This window comes from Pelophylax lessonae (assembly GCF_965119305.1).
Source record: "Pelophylax lessonae genome assembly, chromosome: 5".
NCBI lineage: Eukaryota > Metazoa > Chordata > Amphibia > Anura > Ranidae > Pelophylax > Pelophylax lessonae.
Genome location: NC_138772.1, coordinates 389750956 through 389778088, shown reverse-complemented (window position 1 = coordinate 389778088; position 27133 = coordinate 389750956). Strand labels below are relative to the sequence as shown.

Sequence of the window (27133 nt, the reverse complement as noted above, 5' to 3'; positions counted from 1 at the left end):
ATCCTGAACCTCTCTTTCTTTATGAAAGAGTTCAGATGAGTCAGGTCTATGACCGGCCTCCAAGAACCGTTTTTCTTTAGCACCATGAATAGAGGTGAATAAAGGCCTTGAAACCTTTCTTCGGCCGGAACTGGGATGACAGCACCTTGAGAGATCAGGGAATCTACGTATGACAGAAGAATTGACTTCTTTTCTTCCACGCGAGGTAGAGCCGTAGGGATGAACCGCAGAATTGGAGTTTCTTCGAAAGACCAAACGTGACCATGAGACACGGTCTTGACGGTCCACTGGTCTGTAATCGAGGCTGCCCAAACGTGCGCAAACTGACGTAGACGAGCGCCTACTCGCAACGCTTGAGCAGGCCTGATATCAAAAAGACTTTGTGGTCTCCCGACCACTAGAAGGTGTTCCCTTGTTGAACTTCTGACCTGTAGGTTGAGATCTTTTCCAATTCTTTCTGAACTCACGTCCAGGCCTGTAAGAGCGAGCTTCTCTGGATCGATCCGAACTTGGTTTGTGCTGAAATCTTCTGCGGTCAAGCAAACGGCGATCTTGAGGGAGGAAACCTGATTTACCACCAGTGGCATGGGTAATGGCACTGTCCAGTTTGTTGCCAAAAAGGGACGCACCCTCAAACGGAATCCTGCACCAGGCTTGTTTGGAAGCAGGATCGGCCAGCCAGGGACGTAACCATAAAGCACGTTTGGCCGTGACAGAAGAGAGCATGACCCGCGCCACCAGGCGAATGATATCAATGGAAGCCTCTCCCAAAAAGGCCGTTGCCAACCTTAGTTCATACACAGCCGAGCTTCTGGCTGCTTCCTCTGAGACACCTTGCAGTGTGGTCTCCACGTTATCTACCCAAGCCTCCATAGCTTTGGATGTGGCTGCTAGGGCTAGGGCTGGCTTGCAGGTCATACCAGCTAACAGATCTTTTTGAGATCCGTATCAATTCGTCTATCCAGACCATCTTTAAATGAGACGGAATCTTCCAAAGGTAGGGTAACGTGTTTGACTAGCCTCATCAAGGCTGCGTCTATTGTAGGTGCAGAATCAAGATGCTTCACTTTGTCGGTCTTAAAAGGATATAACCTGGAAAATTTGGACAATAAGGAATTCTTTCTTTCAACTCCATGCCATTCGTCTGTAATGATTTCCCCCAGCTCACTCAGAAAAGGGAAATGATCCCGTTCTTTCTTGAGGTGTTTAAAGTATTTTTTCTGTTTTGCCGGGGAATCTGCTGGCTCTTCCCATTTTAACGCCTCTTTTACCGCTCTCACTAGCGGAGAAATCATGGCAAAATCAAAGCCTGAACTTTGGTCTTCTAGGTCATCCTCACTTTCAGAGGAATCCGAGAAGCGACTCGGCTGGGAAGTGCCTGGCTCTACGTCTTCCATCTGAGGGAGAACTGGAGTATCAGCTGTATGACCAGACAGCCGGTTGGGATCCCAATCCCTTAAGGATTCTTGCACGATCCGCCTGACCAGGGTTTCCACTGGTGGATCTGGGACTTGTTTTTCCTTGATTGCCCGAGAATAGCAGGCATCACACAAGGATCTATCCTCAGGGACTACAGCCCTACAACCCCAGCAAGATTTGTGTGCGGGGCGGTCAGCATGGCAGGAAGACCGGCTTGGACAATCATCATGGCGTCTAGACCTAGACCTGGATCTATGGTGCCTGGATTTGGATGATGCATGGTGATGGCCTGAAGGTGATCTATCCTTTGATCCCGATGCAGGACGTTGGTCAGACCTAAAAGGGCTGAAAACAAAGGAAAGAAAAGCTCAGGCTACAGTAAGCCAGCTGGCAGACAAGCGAGAGTTAAAAGCTAAAGCTCACCTGTTGCGCAGGGACTGGCCACCGGGGGGCGGTGAGGCATCCATTGCAAATCACAGCGAGATAACCTGCAATAGGAAGGATGTAAGAACTCAATCTTACCTTCCCATAGCCGCCTTTCCCCTCCCCCATTCAAGCAGGACTGACCCAGCACAGGACTTACCAAACACAGGCAGAGACACAGCGTGGGGAAGCCGCCGCAAAAGCCCACAGACATCCCAAGAATGACAGCTCCATCAGCTGTTTAAATTTCCCGGGAGCCGTAAAGCCACGCCCCCCCCCCCGACGCCACCGCGTCATGGAGGACTGGAAGTGGCGTGCGCTCATGCGCAGACCACTTAGGAACCAAGCCTCACAATGAACACCCAACTGGGAATCAGGAGGCGGGGGGAGGAGCCGAGAGCGACGGCCTGGAACGCAGGAGCGCTCCAGCCACCATACTAACCAGGAAGCAAAACGATATAAAATATAAAGTAAGCAATACATTACCACCAATACCGACAGAAGGACCTGGAACGCTCCTCAACCGGAGACTAGCGTGTGCGTCAGGGCATAAGGGCCTCCCGCTAGTAGCAAGGACGTTTGGCCAAGCGATGCAGCCCACCTCTCATTCAGGATTTATGGCATCTTCCGGCATCATTTCAAATTGCCCGGGTCCACCCAGTAGTACTGAGATTGCTGGACTAAGGTAGAAAAGGCACCATCAAGGAAAGCCACACGCCACCAGGTATGTAAGAAAACGCATCCTATAAGGTAAGACTTCTCTTGCGGAAGGAGGACAAAAAAGGAACACGGCTCCTGGCTTGGAGCAAAAATTTATGGGAGTGGGGTCCTATAGGGTAGGAGGAGGCGGAGCCTACCCATATATGTGCTGCCATGGAGTCTGTCAGGAAAATATAATTTCTCAACATCTTAACATATTAATATAGGCTGGTCCGATTTGATTTTTGTTTTTTACTATTACTATTCGAGGTAGATATTCCCATATATATCCTAGAATATTGGTCTGTCACCACTACATACGTCTGTATAGCTATATAAGGCCTTCATATAAACAGAGAATAAGTCCATTAATCAATTTAAGAAAAAGGGTGTTTGTATTGTTCAGATCTATGGATCGCTAATCTTTAATTTTCCCAAAGTTTGTTCTAATTCTGCCTTTAAATACCAGTCTGTGTATCTAAAAGGTTTCATAAAATGTTGAATATCCGCTTCCGCGAGTTCTTGCTCTATAAAGGGTTGCCACTTGTCGAAGAACATTTTTGTAGAAATATGATGTTGTAGGACTGTATCCATACGTTCCCTATACAAAAGTAACCGAAGCTCCCTTTTTAAGAGCAGATAGAGTAGGGGGACTAGGCTGGATCCATGATTTTAAGATGATCCTCTTAGCCGCCAAATAAAATAAATGTGTCAACGGAGGGACAGTAGGCAGTAGGTTTGTCTGAGCAATATTGTTCGGCAAGTTAATTCCAAATAACATAAGTTGTGGAGATTTCCGTAGGCAGGTATTCATTACCACATTGGCATAGTACGCCACTCTATCCCAGGATGGAATCACTCTAGGACAGTGCCAAAATCTATGAGCCAATGTGGGCCTCATTGACATACAGAGAGGACATACAGCTTTAGTTCTCTTGTCTTTAGTGAAGAGGGCGGGAATATAGGCTTTATGGATACATTTGAAATGGGTCTCTCTCCATATTTCGTTCACCGTAAGTTTCCTGATATGCCTATAGCCCTGTATCAGTATCAGGTGTGAAAACTCTACTCCAGGGAAGTCTATATGCCACTTTTCAAAAATTCTATCTGTGGAAGGAGGAAGCAATTCATCTTTTAATAATTTAAATATTGTCGATATTGAATAAGACCTCTGTTGTATCAGAGTGTCAATCATTGTATGTTGAAAGCCCTCTAACAGGCTTGGAGCACATGAGGATATATACAAAATTGCTTGATGATATGCCAGGAATAGGGTTGAGCGAACACGGACTGTATTGTTCGTGTTCGTACCGAATAATTGGATTTTTGTTACCCGAACACGGACCCGAAAACTTTACTGTATATTCGAGTAAAAATCCGTGTTCGGTCATTTTATTTCCGTGTTTTGTATGCATTGGCGCGCTTTCAACAGCCAATCAACAAGCGTTTAACTGGTGTGCCTTAAGCCATCCCAGCCATGCCTACAAATGAATTAGTAGCTTTGATTGGCCATCTGAAGCATGTGACCAAGTCTTTAGAAGTTCGAGCCAGCGCCGCTGCGTCATTCTGCTGTGTAGTTCAGGGACAGAGCACACATCATACCTGCTGGCTGCTGATTAGGGACAGACAGGCAAAAATCATTTGTGTCCGGATAGAATTGAGGGATAGAGATGTACAGAACTGTTCGCCGGCGAACAGTTCCCGGCGAACTTCGCATGTTCGCGTTCGCCGCTGCGGGCGAACATATGCGATGTTTGGTCCGCCTCCTATACTTCATCATTGAGGCAAACTTTGACCCTGAACATCACAGTCAGCAGACCCATTCCAGGCCAATCAGCATACCTCCCTCCCACACCCTCCCACCTCCTATAAATAAGCAAGGGCAGCATCCATTTTAGATCATTTCTGTGTTACTGAGAGCAGGGAAAGTGCTGGTGCTGCTGCTGTTGTTATAGCTAGGGACAGTTCCCGGTCTTGTTAGCCAGTGTTCTTGGTACACTCCTGCTGTAAGGACAGCACCCCAAAAAGCCCTTCCTAGGGCTGGTATTTGAGGTTTTTTTTGGAGATATATATATACATATATATATATATATATATATATATATATATCTATTGTCCCCAAAAGCCCTTTTGAGGGCTGGTATTTGTGTAATTTTTTTTGTTCTGTGGTATATATATTGTCCCCAAAAGCCCCTTTGAGGGCTGGTATTTGAGTATTTTTTTAATATATATATATATATATATATATATATATATATATATATATATATATATATATATATATGTAGCATGTCCAGAACCAGAAACAAAATTCATATAGGTGTAAAAGGGGTTCCCACCATCCCTGCTCTACTGAAAAATTATCTTTTTTTCTGGTTCTGGACATGCTACAGAGCTGAAACTTCACAGGCACACTTTTTAGACCCCCTAGACACAAAATCACACAAAAAAGTTCTTAAAAATTGTCATTTTTGATAGAGAGACAATTATTGGAAAACTTAAAAAAAAAAAAAACTTAAAAAAAAAAAAATTCTTTGGATTTATTGTCTGGGGGGTCTAAGAAGTGTACCTGTGAAGTTTCAGCTCTGTAGCATGTCCAGAACCAGAAAAAAAATAGGGTTAGGGTTAGGGCTAGGGTTAGGGTCAGGGCTAAGGTTAGGGTTATTTTTAGTGCTTAGGGTTAGAGTTAGAGGGGTAGGGGTAGGGCTAATAACTCTAACCCTAAGTATCTCACCGTAACCCTAGCCCCTAACACTAAACCTAACCCTAACCCTCTAACCATAACCCTAACCCTCTAACCTTAACCCTAACCCTCTAAGCCTAGCCATAAAAATAACCCTAGCCCTAACCCTAACCCTAACCCTAGCCCTAACCCTAATTCGTATTTTTTTCTGGTTCCGGACATGCTACAGAGCTGAAACTTCACAGATACACTTTATAGACCCCCCAGATGCTAAATCCAAAGAAATTTTTTATTTTTATTTTTTTTTTAATTTTTCCAATAATTGGCTCTCTATCAAAAAATTACAATTTTTAAGAACTTTTTTTTTGTGATCCCTCTCCGGCATGCCACAGTCCAGGTGTTTGTCCCCTTGAAACAACTTTTCCATTACTATTGTGGCCAGAAAGAGTCCCGGTGGGTTTTAAAATTCGCCTGCCTATTAAAGTCTATGGCGGTTCGCCGGTTCGCGAACATTTGCCGATGTTCGCCGTTCGCGAACGGCAAATTTTAGGTTCGCGACATCACTATTGAGGGACAGGTCGGAGTGTGTTAGGCAGGGCGAGTTGTAGGGCATTTTAGGGCGAGGCTGCTGATTTTTAGGGTCAGTGTTCTACAATCGATATTGCTGTGTGTGGGGGGGGGGGGGGGTTTGCAGTGACCGATCTTATCAATCCTTTTAGGGAGAGGCTGGAGATAGGCAGGTGTCAGTGGTCCACATCGATTTTGCTGTGTGTGGGGTGCAGTGAACACAATCTTTTTTGCCCACTGAGGAGGAGGGAGAAAAGTCTTTTTCTATCAGTCACTGTGTGCAGCGTTTTTCCTTCAGTGCTGTGCTGTGCTGACTGTGATAATACACTGCTGTGTTCAGTGTTCACATGTGCTATTATTGAGAGATTTCAAAAGTTATACACTTTTTTCTATTCCACTATTCAATATACAGCCTTGGGTTAAAAAAATTAAATTATGGCATAGTCTGTACTAATCTAGTTAAAAATTACAAACTTAAAAGGGGAATTTTTTTTTTTCCCCTCCATAGCCTGCAGCAGAGCTGAATGATACAAGACACTGCTGTTCACATGTGCTATTGATAAATCATACCAATTTTATATCATATTTTCTATTCCGCTATTCAATAAAAACCTTTGGGTATAAACAATTAAATTGCGGGATAGTCTGTGTTGGTACGTGTGAGATACACCTTTCCAATTTTTGGGGTGCATCTCATACTTCTGAGGATTTGAGGGTGCTGCCTGTTCCGAACTCCTCCTATTCCTCATCCTGCCTTTGGGGGTACAAAAAATAGTAATTGGGGTCTAGTCAGGTTCTGTACGTGTGAGATACATACACCTTTTTTTGATATTTTCTATTCCGCTATTTAATCTACACCTTTGGGTAAAAACAATTAAATTGCGGGATAGTCTGTGTCGGTACGTGTGAGATACACCTTTCCAATTTTTGGGGCGCATCTCATACTGCCGAGGATTTGAGGGTGCTTCAGTCTGCCTCCTGCCTGTTCCGAACTCCTCCTACTCCTCATCCTGCCTTTAGGGTACAAAAAATTGTAATCAGGGCCTAGTGTGTGTTTGTACGTGTGAGATACACCGTTTTGTAAAATTTGTCCTATTCCGCTATTCAATATACACCCTGTTTGAGTGTAAAAAATGAAATTGCGGGATAGTCTGTATCGGTACATGTGAGATACACCTTTTTAAATTTGTTTGGCTCATCTCCTTCTACCGCCGAGGATTGCAGGGCGCTTCAGTTTGCCTCCTGTTCCCAACTCCTCCTACTCCTCGTCCTCATCCTGCCTTTAGGGTACAAAAAATTGTAATTGGGGCCTAGTCTGTGTTTGTACGTGTGAGATACACCGTTTTTTATCCTTTTTCCTATTCCGCTATTCAATATACACCCTTTTGGGGTAAAAAACATTAAATTGCGGCATAGTTTGCATATTTGACTGTGAGATACACCCGTGCGATACTGTTATTGTTTTGTTCCGCTATTCAATAAACACCTTTCTAGGGCAAGATCATAAATTACAGAAATATGAGGAGACCGTCAAATAGGGGCCGTGGCCTGGGTCGTGGTGCTGCTGGTAGAGCTCCTGTTGCAAGGAGAGGACGTGGTCGATCTGTGCAAGCTACACGCACAAGTGAAACACCTTCCTCAAGTGTTAGTAGGCGACAGAACCTGCATCAGTATTTGGTAGGGCATCATACGCTTCTAGAAGTGATAATGCCAGAACACGTAGAGGCGATAGTAGATTGGTTTGCTGCTGACAGTGCCTCCAGTTCCTTCACATTGTCTCCCAACCAGTCTACTGCAGAAAGGTCAGAGTTGGCACCTGCAGCCGATGTCCAACTGTCTTTCACCTCACCCCCTTGCAAATCTGGCAAGCAGTCTGAGCCCCAAGCCATACAGCAGTCCCTTCTTCTTTTTGATGACTCTGTCAGCAGGGTTTCCCAGGGCCATCCACCTAGCCCTGCCCCAGAAGTGGAAGAGATTGAGTGCAGCGATGCCCAACCACTTATTTCTCAAGGTGAGTACATGCAAGGACCATCGCAGCACGTCTCCGATGATGACGAAACGCAGGTGCCAACTGCTGCGGCGTTCAGAATTGTGGAGACCGACAAGGAGGGCAGGGGTGAAGACTGGGTGGAAGATGATGTGGAGGATGATGAGGTCCTCGACCCCACATGGAATGAAGGTCATGCAGGTGACCCGAGTAGTTTGGAGGAAGAGGCGGTGGTCGCACAGAGCCACCAGCACAGCAGAAGAGGGAGCAGGGTGCAGAAGCGGAGCGGCCGTGCTCTAGACACTACGCCTGCTACTGCCCAATGCAGCAAGGGAACGAGAGCAGCAAAGCCAGCTCAAAGGAGTTCTCTAGCGTGGAAGTTTTTTAGAAAATGTGCTGATGACAGGGCACGAGTGGTTTGCACCTTGAGCAATCAGAGCCTGAAGCGAGGCATAAACCTTCTCAACCTGAGCACAACCTGCATGATCAGGCATCTAAGTGCAAAGCACGAGCTGCAGTGGAGTAGACACCTTCAAAACCAAGAAACGTCTCTGGCTCATCCTGCTTCCTCTTCGGCTGCAGTCTCGGCCGCTCCATCCACATCTGTAGTGATACCGGCACCTGCCACCAAGCAAACAAGACGATCTGTCAGCAACACCACCACCTGGGTCACCAACCATCTCCACAATGTCCTGTGGAAGCGTTAAGCTTTCCATCTCCCAAACACTTGAGAGGAAGAGGAAGTACCCCCCTACCCACCCACGATCCCTGGCCCTGAATGCCAGCATTTCAAAATTCTTGGACTTTGAAATGCTGTCATTCCGTCTGGTGGAGACGCACAGTTTTAAAAACCTTATGTCGGTGGCTGTCCCACAGTACGTCGTGCCCAGCCGCCACTACTTTTCCAGGCAAGCCATCCCTTCCCTGCACAACCAAGTGGGGGAAAAAATCAGGTGTGCACTGCGCAACGCCATCTGTGGCAAGGTCCACCTAACTACCGATACGTGGACCAGTAAGCACGGTCAGGGGCGTTATATCTCCCTAACGGCACACTGGGTAAATGCAGTGGCGGATGGGCCTGAGGCGGATAGCAATTTGGCGCATGTCCTTCCACCACCGAGGATTGCAGGGCGCTTCAGTTTGCCTCCTGTTCCTAACTCCTCCTACTCCGCTTCCTCATCCTCTACCGCCTCCTCATCCAGACAGCGTAACACCTTCACCAACTTCAGCACGGCCAGGGGTAAACGACAGCAGGCAGTTTTAAAACTTGCCTGTTTGGGGGAAAAACCACACACCGCGCAGGAGTTGTGAAGGAGCATGGAACAGCAGACAAATGAGTGGATGCTGCCAGCGAGCCTCAAGCCCGGCCTGGTGGTGTGCGATAACGGGCGAAATCTCATAGCAGCTCTGGGCCTAGCCGGTTTGACGCACATCCCTTGCCTGGCGCATGTGCTGAATTTGGTGGTGCAGAGGTTCCTTAAAAACTACCCCGATATTTCAGAGCTGCTGCAGAAAGTGCGGGCCGTCTGTGCGCACTTTCGGCGTTCTCACCCTGCTGCTGCTCGCCTGTCAGCACTGCAGCGTAACTTCGGCCTTCCCGCTCACCGCCTCATATGTGACGTGCCCACAAGGTGGAACTCCACCTTGCACATGCTGGAAAGACTGTGCGAGCAGCAGCAGGCCATAGTGGAGTTTCAGCTGCAGCATGCACGCGTGAGTCACTCTGCGGAACAGCACCACTTCACCACCAATAACTGGGCCTCCATGCGAGACCTGTGTGCCTTGTTGCGCTGTTTTGAGTACTCCACCAACATGGCCAGTGCCGATGACGCCGTTGTCAGCTTAACTATCCCACTTCTATGCCTCCTTGAAAAAACAATTTGGGCGATGATGGAAGAGGATGTGGCACAGGATGAAGAGGTAACATTTCCAAGGCTTTCAGGGCAGTCATTCACAAGGGGCTCCGAGGGTGGGTTCCTGCACACACAAACGCCAGGGACACAATTGTCCAGCAGGGGCACAGTTCTGGAGGAGGAGGAGCTGGAGGAGGAGATGGAACCATGTTCACAGCAGGGTGGCACCCAGGCCAGCTCATGGCCATCACTGGTGCGTGGCTGGGGGGATACAGAGGACACAGACGATACACCTCACACAGAGGACAGCCTTTCGTTGCCTCTGGACAGCCTGGCACACATGAGCGATTACATGCTGCAGTGTCTCCACAACGACCGCCGAGTTGCCCACATTCTAACTTGTGCTGATTACTGGGTGGCCACGCTGCTGGATCCCCGTTGCAAGGACAACGTACCGTCCTTAATTCACTCACTGGAGCGCGATCGCAAGAGTACAAGCGCACGCTGGTAGACGCGATGCTGCTGGCATTCCCACCTGACAGCGGGGCCACAGTGGAAGCACAAGGCAGAGGAGGAGGAGGAAGAGGTCGCCAACGCAACCAGGGCACCGCCAGCACCTCAGAAGGCAGGGTTAGCATGGCCGCAATGTGGAAAAGCTTTGTCAGCACGCCACAACAAACAGCAGCACCAGCAGCTCATATGGAACGTCTTAGCAGGAGGCAGCATTTCACCAACATGGTGGAGCAGTATGTGTGCACACACCTAGACGTACTGAATGATGGGTCTGCCCCCTTCAACTTCTGGGTCTCCAAATTGGGCACATGGCCTGAGCTTGCCCTTTACGCCTTGGAGGTGCTGGCGTGCCCTGCAGCCAGTGTATTATCTGAACGGGTATTTAGCACGGCTGGGGGCGTTATCACCAGAGATGTATAGTAACGAAGTAGAACTACTTAAGTACTGTACTTAAGTACCGAAATGCGGTATCTGCACTTTCCTAGAGTAGAATTTTTTTCTCCTACTTCTACTTTTACTTCACTACATTTTTTCGATGATTTTCGATACTTCTACTCAAGTATTTTTTTTTGTGCTGCATAGTTACTCGTTACTTTTAAAAAAATTACCACTGCCAGAACAGTAGATGGCAGGTTACATAAAGCTCAAAAAAATGTGTATAATGTCATTTGTAAATCAGCGCATACGAAAATAAAGGCTGTGTATAATAAAAGCTGCTATACCAAATCTTTCCAATAAAAAGAAAATATGAAACAAACAAATAAATTGTGCTACAGCGCTTAAAGTGCATCAAGAAACTACTAACAAACACAACTTGGCTGTGCGAATAAAGTGCCTGTGCAATCGATATAATATCATTGTTGCCCCCAGTGCCCTGCCCACACTCCACACAATATCAAAAATAAAGTGACATGAATGTGCTAAAGCCTAAATGCAGTGAAAATAATTATTCCCACAATGTAACAGTAAATTCAATTCATATAAAATATGACAATAAATCACAATAAAATAAGTTATGAAATAAGTTAGGTCAGGTGCGTGCAACAAGTTGAAGTGTGTAAACGAAAAGTCCATAAATGAATTCCAGTGTGCAAATCTAAAGTGTCACTTCACTTGTCAGATGCTTCCACCTCCTTCAGTGCTCGAGTGACCGACCAACACACTTAATGGTGGTGGCACTGGTGGATAGCGTCTGGGTGGCACTGTGGCACTGACTGCACTGGTTCAAAAAGCCATATATATTTAATTATTTCAATTCTCAATCCCATAGGTCCTCTCCTCATAAGATATTAATAACTTAAGATTAGGTGATGAACTTCTTGGCGGCCCTGGAAGGATGACGGGGACACCCGCCACTTCTGGAGCCGAGCCGCTGTGATTCCCCAACATGTGACAAAGTGACAGCCAGGAGATCTAGTGGCTAGTAGTGCTCAACAATACCGCTTTTATATATAAAAATGAAATAAAATATACTGACTCACAAATTAGTAGTAGTAGTAGGTAGCGTGTAGCAGTAGGCAGCACAACTCAATTCAATCAATCCCACAGCCTCGATCGCGCCGCGGCCCGCGGAATCACTGTCATGATCATCAAGTTAAGAGACCGCACTGGAGGAGCCGTGCTGCCATCTTCCCGCTCGAGGTCTCTGCCTCTAGACGTGTTGTGTGTCACTCAGACTCCACCCCTTAGGGCCCTTACTGAGAGGAGTTGTGACACGGGCGGCGGGACTCGGAGCATTTTCTTCGTTATCTCATCTTCTTCTCTATGAGGTGAGTGAGGTGGACCGTGGAGAGGGCCTAATCCTTGCCATGGCAAATGTGCCATTTGAGAATCAAATAATCAATATAAAATATTAATATATTATATACACAAGGGTCATGGGTGGCTTTTTTGAACCAAGAAGAGTGAGACTGACGGCTATGATGATTATCCGACCATCCATGGTCCATGGACCATAAGTGTTGTGTTGTGGTGGTGTCTGTGCTTCCTGCGGCCTGCCTCTGCCTGTGCGGCTGTGCCTGCACTGCAGTGGCCACTGGCAGTGGCACTTGACTTGAGCAAAGCAAATGAGCACTACTAGTGTGAAGGACAGGTGGTGGAAGCATGTTCTGACAAGTTCTTATAATGAAAATAATATAGACAGCTTTTTGAACCAGTGCAGTGCCAGTCTACTAAGGTGAGAGGCAGAGAGAGAGGCTATCCAGTCCACCACTTTACTTGAGCAGATCCCAGAAGAAAGGTGGAAGCATCTGACAGCAAGTGACAAGCATTTCTTAGATTGCACACTGGAATTCAGTTATGGACTTTTCGTTATAAAGTTTAGTTTACACACTTAAACTTGCACCTAACTTATTCACAATCACAACTTATTTTATTGTGGTATTGTCATATATATTTTATATGAATTAAATTTACATTGTGGGAATAATTTGCACTGCATTTAGCACAGACATGTCACTTTATTTTTGATACTGTGGGCGATGATTTTGAATACAAGAAGAATATATATATATATATATATATATATATATATATATATATATATATATATATATAATTGCAGGCACTTTATTAGCATTTTTAGCACAGCCACTTTGTTAGTAGTTTTTGATGCATTTTTCACTTTAAGCGTTGAAGGTTTGATGAAGCTGGCCTGGCACATCATCATCAATTGAGCAAATCAAATGAAACCGTGATTAAGAAGACTGCGCATGCTCCTGTTCTGCCTTTTGATCAGCTAAAAAGATGGACGAACCAAAAACACCACCTTCCACCCCTGGCCCTTCAACTTCAAGTGATCTGCCTGGCTGTGAGAGTGAGGAAGCTCAGGAAGGAGACCACCCCTGGCTTTAAAAGGTAGATGCTTTAAAAGGGGAAGGGAGGGACATACTTTATCTGTTTTTTGTTTACAAAAAGTTACAGCCTAAGGAATTGTGATTGTCCTTTAGGTTAATCATTTGAATAAATCATTTGAAATTGTAAGAATATTTAATAATAAATATCTTGCGCTCGTACTTATGTCAGAATATTTATACTGCTCTGAATATAGCAGTGTATTTATTTATGGTTAATAAGCAAAGATCTGTGAAAAAGGAGAGTCTTCACCTATTGCCATAAATCAATGTTGTGAATTCTTTTTAATTGATTAATTTCTTTTTAAAAGCATATACCAATCTTAGTGAGTACAGTCTACAGTGTGGAATATATATAAAAATATTTATTCGCCAGACATGTAAGCACAATATATGATCAAACAGGAAGTGACATAAAAAGATAACTCTACAAAAAAAATACTAACTTCAAATAATCAATGCAATGTGATGTTTAGCTCAATAATGAAAGTGAAACTAAAACAAAGTGAAACTAAAACAAAGTGAAAGTGAAACCAAAGTAAAAGCAAGATTACCATTTCTTCCCAGGTATAGTATAAGCCATAAATTAATGTTCTATATAAACAGACTACAATGGTCTGCGAATCACATAGCCAAAGTCATTCCACTGCAGATGAAATGAGAATAAGCCGTGCAAAACGGAAGACTTAAAATTGCAAATAATGCACTTAATCTGATATTAATAAAAATGTATAAAAACAAAAATCAGCTTTTTAGAGAAAAATCTACTATGGCTTATACGGCTGGGATTGTAATCTCATTACCCTTAAATATGCAATATAAAACATATAAGGAAAGAATAAACAATTGTTGAATAAAATCAAATAATACAGCAAGGCATAATTACCACACTTAAGATGGTGTTACCAGAGTCCTAAGATGGATGCCAGTGAGGGAGGAGTTTCCTCCAAGTTTCAGATGAATGATGGACCAGGAAGTATGTCTGCATGAGTCTATTGAAAAATGTAATAGCGTGTGTGGTGTAAGTGTGAGGTGTGTTGTCAGTAGTGTAAAGTGATGTGTCTATCTCATATCTGGGTTGGTCTTTTATATGGTAAGAACAAAGAGCTATAAAAATTACCATAAGTAAAACCCAGAGGGATGAAACATTATCCCAATTGGTCGGGATATTCTATACCTAAACTAGTGAGGTCAGAGACACACCCCTTTTTATAATTAACTCCATACTTGGTCTAATAAAATTAAGGATGATTCCTCTATATGTAAGATTAATCATAAAACACAACATAAAACTTTGTCCAGACTACCAGTACATACATAAATGTCCACCTGTATTTCCATTATTCATCTTGGCAAGTAATGCCATTTCAATAATTATATTATTTAACACAATATAATATTTTTATATGGAAATCTGAAATTATCTCAAGACTGCACCTGGTATTTTGTCTCCAGAGGGCAGTATCGTACCGTTCATTAGATTTTGTATTTAACACTTTTACCACCATGTCCTTATCTGATGACCTCTCTGACCTCTGGCTAGTGAATAGCCATTACTTATTTGGATTCTGACATAACTGTCAGGCATCTAGTCTAGGTTTGGAATATTTACGACACAAACTTCTCTGAAATGAGGTAATTAGTGGCGAGATACATCTGTCCTACACTTAAACATAATGTATTCTAAGAAAGATTACTATTGTAAGAATATAAACCCAAAATGGAATATAACATTCCTAAATATATATGTATATGCCTTACATAATATAATGACATAATTATAGCTAATATCTTCTCACATATGATAATGTATCTATAAAAACTTATATGGTTCATCTTTAAATGTCTGCTAGAATATACTGGGGTATTGTCCATTGTTATATACTTATAGACAAACTGAGATATCCCCCCTTAACATAGCGTCAGACTGACTAAGTTTTATCTGATCGAGATGTCAAAAGGGATCTTATTTACGATTACATAGAAATACAAAGATCTCTGTTGAAACCATAGACCCTTTGTAAGCCTGTGAGAGACATTTTGTTTAACAAGTATATATGAACTTTGTTTCACCTTAAAAACAAGATGGACGCCATCCTGTTCAGAATCTCTTATATGCATAATATGAAATATACATGGCTTTTAAAATCATTTTTCTTTTTACCTATTATTATTTTAATCAACCCCCAATAACCCCGACAAAATAATCAAAAACAATATGATGTTCAAACTTTTGACTTCTTTCTTTAATAACTACATAACACAGTACTTGTACTTTTACTTTCAGTACTTGAGTAGAAATTTTTTTTCAAAACTACTGGTACTTTTTTACTTTTAGTACTTAAGTAGCAAATTTTTTGAAAAAACTACTTGCAATACTTAAGTAAAAAAAATGTTGAATACTTTAGTACTTCTACTTAAGTAACTTTTTCTGCGAGCACTTCCACTTCTACTCAAGTCACTTTTTGATCGAGCACTTGTACTTTTACTCAAGTAGAAGTTTTGAATACTTTATACAAGTCTGGTTATCACAGACAAGCGCAGCCGCCTGTCCAGAGACAATGTGGACAAGCTCACGTTCATTAAAATGAACCAGGCATGGATCCCACGGGACTTTTCCGTACCTTGTGCAGAATAGCGATGGATACCGACCTTACCCAGCCATTGTTCTATTTTTGCTCTTTCTCACTCTTTTGGGGTGTACCCTCATTTAAAATTTCTGAAAAAAAGCAGTGTTGGCTACCTCGTCCTCCTCAGGGCCAGATTAACATAGGGGCTATTGGAGCTGCAGCTCCAGGCCCCTACCTAATATAGGCCCCGGGTTGGCCATATTCACTGTTACCGCTCTTCTGTCACTTGTAAACACAGAAGTCTGGCTTCTATGCTCGCTTCCCCAGGCAGCTCCCTCAGAACTTCCCCACACAGCACGAAGGCCGGACAAGGAGGGACAGTTGCCGATGCATGGATGTGTTTATGGGCTTCAGAGACAGCATCCCATGTTGAATTAGGCATGCATGGCTGCACCCTTCCTCCTCTGGGTGCATGCCAAGCCACGGCCCTTAAGGCCCTTCAAAATCCTCAGCACCAAGCCCATGATGCTCTTAATCCGGCCCTGGTCCTCCTCCACCGCCGCTTCCACCTACACCGCCCATAGGTGTGCGCAGCCTATTGCATTAGGGTGTGCACCCCAAAGTTTAAATACACATGCATGTGTTTGCCTACATGTACATGGCCCCGATACATTACTCTCCCTGCTGGCAAAGTGAAATAGAGCAGAGTAGGTCCGAGGGAGATCTTTCCCATCTCCTCACTGGCAAACAGAGCGATAATGCTATGTGCCCTAGGTGATTAGGGTGTGCCCAGGTACACCCGGCACACCCTGTGCGCACGCCTATGACACCGCCGCATCCACCACCACCTCAACCTCCCTCCTACTCCATATGGGCCTCGTCCTTTAGAGATGAAGAACATTGTTTTATTTTTCTGGTTTTTTTTTGTTGTTTTAAGTTATTTCCCTATCCACATTTGTTTGCAGAGCACTTGCCATGCTCTTAACTACGTTTTGCTGCCATTTGCAGCACTCTAGCCCTTTCCATTGGTGTTTTAGAGCCATTTTAGTGCCTGAAAGTTCGGGTCCCCATTGACTTCAATGGGGTTCGGTGTCCGGGAAAAGTTTGGCAAAAGTCCGGGACACGGACCCGGACTTTTTTTTCAAGTTCGGCCGAACACGGACATCCAGGTGTCCGCTCAACTCTAGCCAGGAAGTGAGATTTAGGGAGATCATATTCTGCAGCAAGATCCTGAAAAGATTTAAATTGAAGTCTGGAAGTCCCATTTTCCATTTGTATCAGAGAGTATGCTCTCACCAAGCCCTTAGATTTCCAATATTCAAAGGCTAGGTGGTCCCTTGCCTGAGGAAACATTGGATTTCCGACCAATGGTAGATACTTTGAAATACCTAGTGGTACATGTAGTTTCTTACAAGTTTCCCTCCAGGCTATAAAGGTATCTCTTAGCAAGACGTGGTTTTGTATAATTTTTGGTAAAGATGAAAATTTGCTATGCAGGATGCCCGCCAAACTCCAAGGATAAGCTATTTGTTCCTCCAAAGCGTTATTAGTATAGCAGTTTCCCTCCACAAGCCAGTCCAGCCAATATCTCAACAAACATGCGAGATTATACAGTCTAACGTCTGGAAGACCAGCCCCCCCTATGTTCTTTGGGAGATGCAACTTATCCAGCGAAATTCGCGAGCGTTTGCCTTGCCAGATAAATTTTGAAAAAGCTGTTCAAAGTTTGAATGTCTTTATGCTTCAGTAGAAGCGGTATAGTTTGTAACTGATATAATAATAGGCATGGGAAGCTGATCATCTTAATCAAGTGGCATCTCCCAAAGAATGACAGGGGTAATTTATGCCACATGCGCAATTCTTTCTTTATCTTTTCAAACAATGGGGTGAAATTTAACAAATACAATGAAGACAGATCTCTGCCGATTTTAATTCCAAAGTATGTAATCTATGACTGTACGAGAGGAAAAGGACAGGATGTATCCCAGTGGAGTATAAAAGAAGAAGTAAGTGAAAGAACCTCACTCTTATTATAATTTACTTTAAGACCTGTACGTTTTTCAAAGTCATTTAGAGTACGTTGTATAATTTTTAAATCGGCCTGAGGGTTAGACGTGAAAATCAGCATATCATCGGCAAATAGTGCCATTCTTATTTCTTCGGTCCCTATTTGGATACCCTGTATTGGGACCAGATCCAGAAAATATCTAGATAAGGGCTCCAAGGCGAGGTTGAAAAGGATCGGGGAGAGCGGGCATCCCTGTCTCGTACCCTTATGTAAGGATATAGGTGCAGACATCCCCGCTGAAGATACGATTCTGGCTATTGGTTTATCATACATAGCTCGCAAAAATTCCAAGGCGCATCCTGAGAAACCCAATCTGTTCAAGCTCAGAAAAAGCCACTCCAGATTGATGTGTCAAAGGCTTTTTCTGCATCAAGAGAGACTATAGCCATTGATTTCATCGGGTTTGCCTTTGCATGTTCCATGGCTGCTATAACCTTTTGGATATTTAAAGTGGCTGATCGGCCTTTAACGAAGCCTGATTGTGTCTCGTGAATGAGAGATGGTAAAATCCCGGCTATTCTGGTGGCTATCAACCTAGCCAGTATCTTCGCATCTATGTTTAATAACGAAATTGGACGGTACGATCCAGGGTGTAAATATCTTTACCCTTTTTGGGGATAAGTTTAATATATGATTCATACCCTGTTGGCAGATAAGTGCCTTTCGTCCATTGTTCATTAAACAGAGATGTAAGATAGGGTAGCAGTCTATCCGACATTTTTTTATAAAATCCGTTCGTATAGCCATCAGGTCCCGGGGCTTTTTCATTCGCTAATGTTTTAATAATATTATTTATCTCGCTTTGGGATATCGGAGCATTGATCAGGCCTATTTGATTCTCAGAGAGAGAGGGGAGGTTTATGGTATTTAATAATTTTACTGCTGCCTCCGAGTCTGTAGAGACTTCAGCATATAATTCTGTGTAGTATTTCTCCAGTATAGCCGTAATGGCTGCAGGAGAATGCGTGACTCGTCCTTGCGAATCGCAAAGAGAGGTTATTTGCGTAGTGGAATAATATGAAATATTAATCCTAACTGACACAAGAGGAGAATAAACATTTGCAGTTTAATAGCAATGTAAACAATGGATCATAAATTAAAATGTATATTTTTTTATAGGTACTGATAATCATGATGAGAATTGTGAAGAGACCACAAATGCAGACCAAACCTAATGTCAACAAAACAAATAGCATAAGAGTTAATAGTATTAAAGAAGATAAAGCCCTGAATCATGGTATGTTCTACTCAGGAAAAACATAGCAATGCCTAAATCATACTGAAATAGAGCAGAAGCTGAAGGGACCTTTGTATCATAATGGATATTTGATCGAATATAAACCATCTGTGTAAAATAATATTATGCCGTATGCACAAACATACACCCCTAAATAAATAGCTACACACATACCACGTAAAATGCCAAAATGTATTTGTATATAAGATAAATTGAGAGATGAATGGGGCAGAACGTGGCCTCCAAAACGTGCTACCAATTTGGCTCCTGCATCATCGACATCTGACTGCTGCCATGACAGATTAAGGTTCTAATAGAAGCAGCCATATTTTTCTGACTCCTAGATCATATGCTGTTCTGAGAAGCTGCTTCACTTGCTAGCCTTTTCAAGTTCACTGCTCTAGAGCTAGAACAGGAGTTGAATGACTGCTTTCATCAGATGTGTATTTCCATTTTCAATGTTAACTAATAATTATAAAGACCTGTTTTCCAAACTAAAGCTGTACATTGCATGTAGTACTTGCATTCTGTAATGGTAAAAGAGCATTTTGCAAATATTACTTTGCTGCTAAAGTTCTGGGTTGCACCCTACAGCTACACCTTGCAATTCCTGTTTAATTCTCAAAGACCTTTTTTTTTTTTTTTTTATGTTTCTAAAAAGGTAGACAGACCTGGGTAAATGTGACCATTTAACTTTCCAGCATTTACCCAAAACTGAGATTTTCTTTTTTGTGTGTGTATATATGTATAAAATCGTATAGTTCAGTGCAAACGCATTTTGGACCAAACATTAAAATATTTGATAGTATTATTTTAGTATTTAGTTAATTTGGCATTAACCAGAAGCTTTTTACCCTTCTAGAGCGTCAGATGTATGTGTCCACTACACTTCTAGGGAATATTCTGTTCCTTTGTCGGGACTGATCACAGCTACCAGCCCTATGCTGCTGTTGTTTGCCAAAACAGAAATGTCAATGGGCTGGCTTCCCTAATGCCAAAAGTAAGATGTTTTAAAAGTCAGCAAATGGAACAATAGAGGTTGGCAACTAGTTTGGGTCATCAGAAACAAAAACCCTTTTTCAAAAGGATAAATAAAAACAGCATCATTTCAGGACTGATTATATTAGTGTGTGTGTATGTAGTGCACCCCATGTAGGAGCCGCTGCTGAATAAGGATCCCCTTACCCTGCACAGCCAGGCGCACCAAATGGCACACTTGAGTCAGGAAACAGTCCAGCAACTTTGCTTTTTATTTATTTTTTTTTAATGAGAGTATTAAACTTGGATGGGGATAGGGGTATTATGGGATGCCCACTTGACTTTAGCAAAACTCTTCAAGGACAACTTTCCTATATACATTTGATATATATAATCCTCCTTCCCCCAGCACACTAGCTTGCAAATATCCCGCTGGCACACTGATGGGTAATCCAACACAGTACTCAGTCAGACCTGCCAGCCTGCCTATCTGCCCCTTTCACTGGCCCACCTGGCTGCTTCCCTCAGTCTTCTTGGACTGTACACTCTCCCGCTGTCCTCACACCTGCTCCCATGCATTCGGGACAGGAGTCCTCATACCCATTCTTCTAGAAGCTTCTCTAATGTTCCTGTAAGTAGGAGGAGGTATCAAAGGTGCTGTTTTATGAGTCATCCAGCCTGACCCAGATTTAACCCAGCCTTGCTCTCAGCCAGGCTAAATGTACCTACACTACAAACTATGTACCCTAGCACACCAGCTAGAGTGAGGTATGTATGTGTGTATGTGTGTGTGTATATGTATGTGTATATAGTGTGTGTGTGTGTGTGCGTGTGTGTGTGTAATATACTGTCCTTGGAACTATGAGGGAATTTTTCTAAAGCTACCAGTTGGTAAACTCACAAACTTAGTGTTTTGCCAAGGCCAAAATGTATGGTTTGCATTGATATACTTCAGTGGGGTTGATTTACTAAAGAAACACTACAGTGATTTTTTACTGGAGTTAGTGAAAGAGGTGAAGCCAATTTACTTTGCAAAGATTATCCAATCCACTTCAAGGCAAACTGAAAGACTGATTTTTTTTTTTTTTTTTTTCATATGCTTGTATTTTTAAAGCCAGCATAGCTTTACCTTATTTACTACACTAAGTGAAAATCATTTTGCTTCGAGAATGCAGTTAAGCTGTGCTGACTTTAATACTCAAATCATATGCAATCAAAAATGCAGCTTTTTTTTTTTAATTCCATGTATTTGTGTGTTCTTTGCAAGGTGAATTTGATTCATCTCATTGAGTATGTTAGGTGAAAATTGCACTTTGCAAAGTAAATATGATGAATCAATCCCAATTTATAAAAAAGCCATGAAACCATTTAATCATATCCTTGAAGAGTATTAGTCCATGTCTGCTTTGCCTAAAGCCAGGTTTCAGAATTCACAGAGCTGTCCTAATCGATTTACAAACAATATTCCATTTACATATAAAACTACAAGAATCCTAATTGAATTCATGAATGCCAAACTAAAGAAACGTTGATGCTTTGCAATACTGAGGTGGTTTTTGTGGTCCATCCTAAAGTATAAAGTTTCTCTTACCCATGTAGAACAACACCAATTCCAGAAAAGTTGGGACCCTGTGTATGATCTACATAAAAACAGAATTTAAGGATTTGCAAATCTCCTAAACCCATATTTTGTTGATAATAAAAAATAGAAAACGCACTAAATGTTTAAACTGAGGGGGCATGGCCTGGAGCGGCATGGATTAGGATGCTTGTTAGAGGAGCTCCGCTTGCGGTTCATCCTTTTCTCTTTCATCCTGCAATCTTACCCTTCGCCTTCACTCACTTTACCATTCCCTGGGGTCTCCACACATCTGCTAACTATATCCCCACCTCATAAGGCACTGAAGACTTGCTCTAAGCTGAAAAAGTTCAGACAACAAGACTGAGAACAGGCTGGAGAAGATGATGGGCCATCTTCCTTAGACTGACGAATCATCATCAGGCACAGTGAAGGTGCTAGATGCTATATCATCATGCCAAGTGACTCTTACTAAAAAGATTGAAGAGATAAAGGTGGACATTTCCCTGATCAGACAAGATTTCCATAAACTCAGGCAGACTTAGAGTTGGGATTTAGAATCCGTCGAATGGAGAAAGCCCTGGCCCCACTGCAGGACTCTTTGTACCCCATGCAACAACAGCTACATCAGCTTATGCAGAAACAGGATGACCTGGGGAATAAATTGCAGTAATCTCTGATTTATTGGTCTACCAGGGGGCACAGGGAGCTCCATTTCAGCCTCCTTTTTAGAAAACCTGCTGATCACCACCTATGGTCGAGAGGCCTTCAACTACATCTACAAAGACTGAGACACCATCCTTCACTTTACCAGGGAGAAAGGCAATATCCCATTCCACAATTGGGAAAATAGCCATCTTCCCTGACTTTTCTGCTGAAGTGCAGAATTAATGCACAGGATTCCTGGACACAACACTCTATCTCAGGGTGAAACATATTAAGTATGCCATGCTATACTCAGCTCATTTTGTGGGTGGTGGGTGAGTCCACTTTCTTAAAGACCCTGAATCAGTTATCAACTGGATTGAGCACAGAACACCCTCGAGAGCTGATGCCGACGAACACCACCACCCGATAACAATGGTTTGTGAGTACATGCAATTACCCAGTCAGTACCTTTACAAATCCATGTGTTTCAACTTTTTTGGAATTGGTGCTGTAGAAAGTAAAAAAGTATCATTTACACATTTGAAATGGTTAATCTATATTGCGCTTGTACTTTCCCAGCATTAAAGAGCTATTTTTATGGCTGTTGTACAAGCAGTAGTACTTGTACTTTAATTGTAAAGCTGTGCATTTCTTCTCAATGGTAAGAAACCTAGAATTGCATGGACACTGCTGGAAAGTCATCCATACAAAGAAACTTTCAATTCAGCCTACTATCTTATTTTAAAACTTAGATTTTGAAAGACTGTTTAAAGACCCCTATGTCTTTATTCTCTTCTACTAGGGCTGTCTCAGCATTACATCAAAGTAAGGAAAAAGTAGAGAAGCTGCTGCAAGGTGAAACACTAAGACTGACACTTCATGGAATCGGACAGTTCAAAGACCAAGTTCTTTACGTAAAGATTACAGAGAATGCACAAGAACTCCTCTGCAGAATTGCAGGTACATTATGAATCATCTGTGGCAATTTGCTACTGTCAGTTACAGAGAACTTAATCCCAGCATGCCCTCTCAGCTATGCTGAACTTTCCTTGGTTTATTTGTTGGATAGCTTGCTTGCATACAAAGTATATATGTGGTACTATGTCGGCCAGCACAGGCCATTATCTTTCATCTAGGTGTCCTCGAAACACAAACTGAACATAGTTCCTTACTTGCATCTCCAAATTTCTACCCAAATACTTTTCAATATAGGCAGTAATTGTCTCACACATATATTACTCCTTCCATGTCCTTGGACTACATAGGAAACACATCCTCTTCTTTTTTCATCACTATGATCCCTCTAGTGCCTGCAACATTACCATACACTGAGCATACGCTTCCCTAAAAACTGCCCTATAGATAATTCAATAAGCTTGTTCTCTACCTTGTTCATGTGCACTGACCAGTGGTGTATGTGTTACACATTGGAAGATGCATCTACAGCATAAGCTAATGGGATGATTTTAGTATTAAAAATCTGAAAATGTTAGCATTTTCATTTTTTGTTCATGATGCCTCTTCCCTTTTAGCTAGCATGCATATAGTGTCAAAAGCAGGGGTTTTGCTAGACCCTGGCACCCAGGCATGTGCCCCAGGTCTTCTGAGTGCCCAGGGTATGGAGATGGTACATTCTATGGGGTTGATTTACTAAAGCCAATTAGACTGTGCACGTTGCAAAGTGCAATTGCACTCTGAAAGTGCAGTTGCTCCAGAATTGAGTAAACAAGATAAAGCTCCACTTTGCAAAGAATATCAAATCCCGTGCCAGGAAAAAAAACAGCATTTTTGGATGCTCATTGACTAAGCTCTGGAGCAACTGTGCTTTGCAAAGTGCACAGTCTATTTGTCTTTAGTAAATCAACCCCGCTGTTTTTATACAATTTTGGAACATCATTTAGTTTTATTTTCAGTTCATCTATTATTTTGTCATCATAATGTGACAATACAGTTATTAGATCAATTAATTTCGGTTCAGTTATGTAAGGAATATACTTTGGTATATGCCCCGCGCCCGGTGTTCAGAATAAATATGTGAGTAGGTATGTGAAAATTAATATAGTGAATAATTTAAATAAATACAAAGTTGTGCGTTTGTAGCAGCTGCTATAGAAAAAGGGTATACGTGTTGCAGGTAAGTAGTCTAAAATGGCTACCTCTAGCGCTTGCTATAATCAATTAATTCAATAAATTATTATACATAAAATTCATACATAAATTCATACAAAAATTCATACATAAATTTCATAAGGTGATAATGGTGATAAATATAAATTATTCCGTATATAAAATTCATATAAAAATTTTCATAAAGTGACTGTAGTGAAATATTGAAGAAAAAAAGTCCAGAAAATATTTTCAAAGTTTAAAATCCAATAAAAAATCCATTAAATAAATACAGTGAGTCTCTTGTGCAAACAGTGCTTATTCCAAACAATAGGTGCAAGTGCTCAGCGTGGTGATTTCTCAATCTGCTCTGTAGTGCTCAGCGTAGCTTTTATTTTCACCGTGACAAATGGTAAGATTGAATCACTTACCAAATAGCGTGGGTCATGTATGCCTTATGGCACCAAGACCAACCAAGCTTGGGTAGCCTCCCAGACTATGATAGTCTCCTCCTGGCTTGCTAAGGTTGGGTAGGATGGCGGGCTCCCCCTCTCTCTCCTCTCACCTCAGGCCAGGTATGAAGGAAGACAAAAAAAGCTCCGGATAGTGTAGTAACTTTGATAAATTTTATTTTCCAGATTGGATAAAAAGCATAATAGTACAGGGTCTTTAGAGCAATATAAGCCAAAATATTATATATAGGGAGTTTGCCAATTAAAAAGGCCGAGAGCGGCCGCTCATGAGCGTGGGTATCGGTGCAAACCGATTGCAGGGTAGCGAGCGGGAAGACTTCCGGCTTGCGTTCCACCTGCGTCCCACGTCACGTAAGCTGTGCATTCCAAATCTATGAAATGCCCCTGGTCTATTAGGAATCTTGAAATGCCCCTGTTCAAAGGTTTTCAAACTTCACTCTGCAACAAAGGGAGGCACAACAGTACTATGTACCTTTTTTTGTTTGAGCGATTTATGTACAGTCGTGTGAAAAAATATGTACACCTTTTGGAAATTGTGGACTTTTTCAACTTATTTGAACAGGCAAATATACTTTTGCCTTTTCAATATTCGGACAAAAATATTAATAGAAGTTAATAGTTTGCAGTGGAAAAACCCTTCGCATCAAAGTCTGCTGTTGTCACTTTTAACAGAAACGACATTATGTAGACATTTTGCATAACTGTCCACAAGTCTCTGACATTGTCTCAACAACATTTTTGACCACTTCTCCATGCAAAAATCCTTCAGTTTCAAGTTATTTGTGGGTTTCTTTTGCATGAATTGCCTGTTTTTAAAATCTCCCTGCAACAGTTTAATGGGAATCAAATCAGGACTATAACTAGAGCAGTCCATAGCTCCTTAATAATCATTTTGCACTATTTTTTTGGTGGATTTGCTAGTGTGCTTCTGATCATTATCATTTTGAAAGATTTTCCAGTTCAACTTAAGCTCTTGGACAGATAGGGGTCGATTTACTAAAGCCCTATAGCCCTCCAGGCTGGACTGATCCTCTGCAGGAACGACCCAAAAGAGTATTTATGCAGACTCCCAGCAGCCTTTAGGGCTCTGCTCCCTGGGAATGATCAAGGCTGCATAAAAATTCATACTTGCATCTGCATAGCTCCACAGCTATGTTCCAGAACTCTCTGGAAAGCAGAATGAAATATCAAAGTAGCAGAAGCTGAAAACACTGAACTGACCTAATTAATCAGCTGCACTGGTTACAGTGAGCACAGCTAGATTTGCCTAACACAACAAATGCAGCCACACTGTTTACAGTGAAGCAAGATAAATATACCTAACAAAAACACGCTGCGCCACTGAACACAATGGGAATGATTTACTAATCCCGGAGAGTGCAAAATCTGGTGCAGCTATGCATGGTAGCCAGCCAGCTTCTAATTTCAGCTTGTTCAATTAAGCTTTGACAAAAAACCTGGAAGCTAACTGGTATTAATGCAGCCCAGCACCAGATTTTGCACTCTTCGGTTTTAGTAAATCATCCCTATAGTCTTACATTCTCGTTTAGTACACTTTGATATTATGCAGAATGTAAAGCTTACTAAATGGCTGCGAGCTGCTCAGGCTCTGATTCAGCAAAGCAACCTCAAAACCATTTTTCTATCACAATGCTGAATGGTTGTTATGAGGTACTTCTCTTGATCTACTGTCTTTGGTGGGATGCAGACCTATCTACTGTTACTGCGACCAAACAATTGTAATCTTACTCTAAATGTTGTTTTTGGACATTGCAGACTTTTTCTTTTCTTAAGACCTCTTTCATGCGGATTAAAACGGAGCAATCACTTTCAGATTGTAGATGTATGCACAAAGACCCAAACTCTTGCAAGAGTTACCTGAACACCCCATGATGAAATTTTGGGGTTCTTAGAGCCTTTTTTAGCATCAAATTGTCACCTCTTGGGTTGGCTTTGCTGAACTGACCAGTTCTGGACAAATTAACTTTTTTTTTTTTTTTTTTTAATTCATGCCAGATTTCTTTCTTTATAGTTAAACTGATTTCAGATTATTTGGTATTTTAAATCCGTTGCCAGACTTGTACACATCTACAACTTGTATTCTCAGGGCCTTAGAAAGCTCTATGGATCTTGGTATGATGATATCATAACACATCAATAGCAGATGGGGGACAAAAAACATTTTGGTTAGTTTAGATCAGTGGTCTCCAAACTGAAACCCATGGACCAAATGCGGCCCTTTGCTAGCCTTTATCCATCCCTTTGGGCACTATTGTTCCCAATAGCCAACCACCTCAGGATGGATATAAACTCAACCTCCTCTCTATTGTTATAAATTCATATAAACGTATTTAAAGGGGTACTTACATATACTTATAATCCTAATATGATAATGTACTCTTACTCATAACTCCCATTTGTGTATGCAAAAACTCATTTTTACTGTACATATACAGTATATAAACACCATATACAACA

The 27133-nt window shown here is 42.2% G+C and overlaps 1 protein-coding gene across 1 annotated transcript in view; it reads left to right on the top strand.

Annotated features, from left to right (window-relative positions):
- The window catches only part of LOC309557016 (A-kinase anchor protein 7-like), a gene marked incomplete at both ends in the record, with an annotated part of 168277 nt that overhangs the window by 85289 nt on the left and 55855 nt on the right, over positions 1-27133 (top strand). The window contains one exon of the mRNA XM_082259619.1: positions 22879-23036. Within this exon, the coding sequence (XP_082115745.1) occupies positions 22879-23036 (158 nt within the window). The remainder of the gene's footprint in view (positions 1-22878; positions 23037-27133) is intronic.